Raw genomic sequence first — 5,952 nt, forward strand, 5'->3', positions numbered from 1 at the left:
CTCATTTTGGTGAATTGGAAAAGCTGCTGCTGCTAGCGAACTGTTAAAATAGTGTTGCCATCCCTCTCTTCCTCATACTGCTACTTAGCACTTGTTCTGGAAGTCTCTTTACTTAGGCTATGGTGAGGTTTTTCTTTTGGATGAGCTTGTAGCAGGCTTATTTCAGGCTTGGCTATGACAACTTTTTTTGTAATGCATGACTGAAATGTAAACAAGCTTTTTCTTCTTGCTTAGAATCTTGCTTCTCTTGGGTTTTGATTTTGCATGCCCAAAAGGTCTTAGAGGAAGAAGAATGTCCAAAACACAAAGCCTTACACGTTGTCTGCACTTCAGCAGTGATATGTTTGGTTTGCATTAGTAGGTGACCTCCAGAAGGTGATACTTTCAGATGGTCAAAGTGATGAGAATTGTTTATTTTGTATCTGTGCCTGGTTTTGTACATGCTGTGGGTGGCGTTTTACTGGTTGAGTGTCTGTTTCCATTTTTTTCTAGCTGTGAAAATTGAGGCCATACCTTTATAACCCATGTAATCCTCAACATAAAAGATAAAAAGTATGCTAAACTCAAAATAGTGTTGTGAGGCTCTCCTTCTTTAAAGAAGAATGAAGACAGCTTCAGGTTCTGTGCTTGACCATGCATACCTGCCCATTTTGTGGCTTACAGATAGCATTATCTAAAGATAATATTTTCTTTCCTATACTTCTTTGGGAAAGTATCACCAGAGCAATTAAAAAAAAAAATTAGACTGATTCTTCTTTTTTTTTTTGAACAGCTGTGAATAAAGTATACATTGAGTTTTTTTCTCTCTTCAATTATAGTTACAAGTGCTATCAGGAAAACATTTTAAGGTGAATTTAACAGTATCTTAAAGCATTTTAGCAATTCAGTATGCCATATGATCACAATTCATATGAATTCTTACTTAGCAGAATTCCCAAATCCCAAGTTTGGTTTTTAAAAGCTGTCCACCTAATGGCCTAGTGCTGGTAATGCTGTCTTGTTATCTTCACACTGTAAGACTTTTTTATTTTGATGGCCTCTGCGCCTTCTTGTTTCTGAGGATTTGGCCCCCCAGAGAGCATGCAGAGCCCTGTTTCAAAGCAAACATACATGGCGGACTTTGGAAAGATACACCTGTTTCATGTTGATAAAAAACATCTTTTTGATGTTGGCATTGTCGTGATACTAAAACATAGTGCTAAGGAGTCTAGAAATAGAATTTCTTTTCCCTATCTAATCTACAGGATTGTTTTTGTTCCAACTTAATATATATGCTATGTTGAAAGAAACATCTGCAGCCAAAGAAGAGTTGCTAGATGCGACAGAGGATCCCTCCTTCTCACTGAAGTGTCTGTTGTATGGTTTGGCATGTTGAATGATGCTGCATGGATGCAAGTGTTGCAGGGGTTTTGGGGATTTTTTTTGGTTTGGTTTGTTTTGTTTTGTTTTTTAATAAGTAGCAGTGATTTTGAGAAAAGTCTGTGTTTCTTCTTGGAAGCAACTTAACTATAAGCGTGAGTGTACAAAGATGACACAGGGAATGATTCGTTCTGGTAAGTAACTTCTCTTACAGGAACTAAATTTTTTTTCCCACTTAAATTGTGATGATGTGTACAGGATTTTTTTCTTTTTTAAGCATATAAACAGGCTAAGGTAAGTGAATGAGAAAGGGCTGCTTTGAAGGAATTTTATAATTGGGCTGATACGATTTATAATCTCAAAGCACTCTGGCTTTTTTTTGGTGATACGTATTTCCGTATTTACTTCCACATAACAGAATACTCGGTTGTTACTGCACACAGTAGTCCTGAACACACAGCAGTACAACAATTGGCCGCTTGGTGTCACCTGAATATTTTGGAAACGATGCTTGGAGAAAATACAGAAAGCTATGATTTCACTGAAAGATGAATGAGCTACATTTTAATGTTACTAGATAAATCATGAACCCATCAAGGGAGTGAAAAAAACTCAGGCTTTTTAAAATATATGGAAAAAAAAATTGCATGTCTGGATGCCCATTTGTGAGAAGGGGAGCAGAGCTACATGTTCCAGAAGGTGAATGGGAGGGGAAGATGACAGATAAGGAAAAAAACTCAGTGCCCTGTAGAATAAATCAATACTTTTTCCATTACCTTGAATCTCATCTCTGTCTTTAGAAGTTACACAACAACATTGTGTTGTTTGCAACATGGTGCTTGGCTGTTAAATGTGATATCCAGTTAGAAAAACATGTAAGACTTCATACCCTTGCCTGTCCTGGAGGCTGACTAGATGTGAGGCAGCTCCAATTTGGAGACTGGATGGTTGTGCTAATTCACAGAGACTCTTATGTTCCACCTCTGGTCCAGAGGCCATGTTAGTGCACTGTCAATCCCAAAACAGGAGGCGTTATTTATCATTCAGGTCCTCTGCATCAGTAATGTGGCTTTGTAGCTAATGGAATCAAGCTGGCTCATCCAGATGGCTTCCAAGTATAGGCAGAAGAGAACTTGAAGTTGCATAGGTGTGCTCTGAATTGTAGGAGAACTTCCACCTCCCTTTCTTTAGTAAGAGTAAACATCTGAAGCCGGGAAAAGCAGGACATTCTGAGAATGATTCGTGGGGGGTTTTTTGTTTGTTTTCACTTAGTGCTGGTGGAATTTCACTGGTTTATATTTTCATCTGGAAAATACCAGATGGCAGAACCTCTTTCTAGTCCTTGAGATAACACCCTCTATAGCAGAGGCTGAGTCCTGGGGACTACTGTCCCTGCTGAGTCTGACTTCAGAGTGATGGAGAAGAAGGGAAGAAGTTTCAGTAAAGTTTCCTCAGTTTTGGGGATCTGCCAGGTCTTGGACACGTATGCCACAAAAGGGTATTGTTTGTTCACTCACACATGCTTTTCCATGTGACATGTCACTAAGATACAATTTAAATTAATTTTTAGGTAGCAGAGCATTTAAAAGTATTTAACAGAAAGTATTTAAAAGAAAAATATACTGATGAATATCTGATTCAAGGAAAAGTGTTTTAATAACGAACCATAGCATGTAAATAACAGTCTAATTCCAGTTCACCACATAGACTATTTAGAAAATGGTACTGAAACAGGTGGAGCAATCATTATATCTTACTACTATGAATTCACTTGTTTAAGCTTCTTAAATACTGCATGCAGTAGCAATTTACAAGTCAAGATAAAACTTGTATAAACTAATTCAAGAGTTTGTACCCAACATCTGGGTCTCGGAACAAATGTATCAGTAGACTGCTGACCTAGATGTTCAAGTGAAATGTTTTCATTTTACTGTTTCATTTTTCTTTACTTCAACACTGCCTTGGTTTGGTTTTTTGCTGTTGGAACAAGCAACAGCCTGGTATAAAATTTAAGATGTTTAAAAAAAGTACAGGAATTGCTGGCTTTGTTTACCAAATACAGATGATAAGTGGTGATTGGTGGGTGGTGGTTGGGTTTTTTTAAAGTGATTTTTAGAAAGGTTCAGAATGTAGTATAAGATGTTCCTTAACAGTATAAATTTAGAAGTCTTAAATATTTATCAGATGACTTACACATAATGGTTTTTATCACAGCCCCCGAGCAAGCATATATAACTTTGCTGTCCCTGAATGCAGCATAGTGGGATAGCAGAGGTAAGTAGACCTCCCGGGATTGTGTTTGGTGCAGGTTTTTGCCCCCTCAAAGACATTGTCTTAGCTGCACTGTTTGGGCTGTTTGTTAGAGGAGTTGGTCTGAAGGTTGTTTCCCCACATACGCACCTCTGAGAAGGCTTGTGGAAGTACTCTGTCTAGTTTTGTTTTTTTTTCCAAAGGAGACTATAGCTCTACTGCTGTAGACCTGCTGATGGGTCACCCAGTCTGATGTTCACATGGATTGTGCAGCACAGAGGAAGGTTATGTTTTTTACTCCTAAAATGACTCTGAGTCATTTTCCAGCATTTCTGAATTACTTGCATATTTCTAGCTTGGGTTTAAATTTATGTTCAGAACTGGCGTTGTTACTACGCTGCTGACTGGGACTATTTCTTTGGGTAGTCAGTTTTATGTAAAAGAGACTAATGTCTTCTTTGATTTGCAAAAAGTGCTCTTTTTAACCTTCAGCATTTTATGCTACGAGGGTAAATGTTCTCTTTTTTTGAATATGCTACTGTGGATGAATTTAAGTGTGGATGTCTGTCACTTCTGAGGCCTCCCCCATTTTTTTAAAATGGGGATTACCATCTTCTCCGAGTGTCATGAGATTGGTTTTTAAAAGGTTGTAAGGCAGTTTGAAAATAGCATTAAATCCATGCCTGGTGTTAACTGCTGGAAGCTTCTAATCTGAGTCACCCAGGATTTGTCTTGAAGATTCAGTTATTTTTTTGCTGCTGCTGCTTACGGACAGGGAACATAAACTTGTAAATCTGGGCCTATGTAGGAGAACTTGGAGAAAAATAAGAAAGATACAACCATGTTGGACTATGTTTATCCATAAAATGACTGACTTCAGTAGAGTCAGTCACTTCAAAACAGGACTGGATTTAGCGCCCTTTTCTAGTCCGTTGATGACCACAATGAAGTTGGGTTTTGTTTATGCAGTGTACCTCTGGCAGAACTTGATACTTCGTTAATAGTACACTCCGATCTAGAGTGTTAAATATGCAATATGAAAGACTGCTGCTATGATACGTGTGATATATGTAACAATACAACTCAGAACAGTGCTCTAATATGCACATTAAAGTTGTCTTCATTAATATTTTGTGTTCAGTGGAGGTGAAACAAAGGGTCATTATTGTAAATTTTGGTTAAAAAAAAAATATATGTAGGCTGAGAAAATACTTATGTTCAGTACCAAATAATTTTTTTTTAAGAAAGTATAAGGCTTTTAGGAAGAAAACCCCGAGATTAATAAATCCTCATTTTTAATTTCTCTTTTTAACTAGGTCCTTTCTGATGTTGCTTGAACTATTGACTAAATAATTTCTTAAGGATTTGAGTTAGTATTGGGGGTACAGAGGAAAGGGAAGAATGTAGCATTGACTTCCATTACACCATCATCTTAAGTTCCATAATAGTTAAGACCCTCTTGGAAAAGGTAATGCAGTATGCTTGCTGAAATCAAAACTTTCTTTCTTTGCCTTCTTTTTCTGCAGCCCACTGTGCACCCTATTTGGCTTGAATTGCCCTGAAGAAGAAAAGTTTGGAATTCGTTGCTTTGGATCTTGCCACAAAAGAAAAGAACACCACACTCATACATAATTACTGGAAATCTGCATTACATGTTTATTGATGAATAATTCTTCAAAGCACATGTGCGTATTAAACATTTCACTTTAAAGATTAGTGAAATTGAATGTTAAATTGTTTTGGTTAGCTTGATTAAATTTGTTTTGAAAAGATAATTTGTTTAAAATATTTTTAATACCTGTAATAGTTTATATAACAGTAGCTTATTTTTAGTGTTGAAATAATTTGCTACAGTTCCAACTCTTGTATTTTGAGTTTCATGCAGAATTTTTACAGCTTCTGTTGTAAGTAATAAATCTTAAGCACATATCAAAAAAACACCAAAAAACCAAAACCACACCACCCTGCCATTTCTACGTAAACGTACATAATATGAAACTTAAATACCACACTCAGATTTGTTTCTGTAACTTGATGCAAAATTTTACAGGAAGAACATATCCAATAAAATCTATGCTTCTGGTATAGCATTACATCAATGGAAGAGTGGTATTTTGAAAAGCTTTGTGTCAACATACCATCAGGCTACATGAGATATATTGCTGTAGTCGTAACATTGAGGTTCAATACCTTAGATAATTCTTTGAGACAAAATGGGAAAAGAAAAAAAAAAAAGTCCCGAACACGTACTAGAAATTACATGTACTTTTAGGTACAGCTCACTTGAGTTGCATTTCCTGTTGTTAGCACCTCTCCGCTGGACACTTGTGCTTCCATGTTCGC

The 5,952-nt window shown here is 36.8% G+C and overlaps 1 protein-coding gene across 1 annotated transcript in view; it reads left to right on the forward strand.

Annotated features, from left to right (window-relative positions):
• The window catches only part of RBM46 (RNA binding motif protein 46), a 10,503-nt gene extending 6,883 nt beyond the window's left edge, over positions 1-3,620 (forward strand). The window contains exon 4 of the mRNA XM_009695126.1: positions 3,574-3,620. Within this exon, the coding sequence (XP_009693428.1) occupies positions 3,574-3,620 (47 nt within the window). The remainder of the gene's footprint in view (positions 1-3,573) is intronic.
• The last annotated feature ends 2,332 nt before the right edge of the window (positions 3,621-5,952 follow it).

The sequence above is a fragment of the Cariama cristata genome, unplaced genomic scaffold, assembly GCF_000690535.1.
Source record: "Cariama cristata isolate BGI_N322 unplaced genomic scaffold, ASM69053v1 scaffold12932, whole genome shotgun sequence".
In the NCBI taxonomy this organism is placed as follows: Eukaryota; Metazoa; Chordata; class Aves; order Cariamiformes; family Cariamidae; genus Cariama; species Cariama cristata.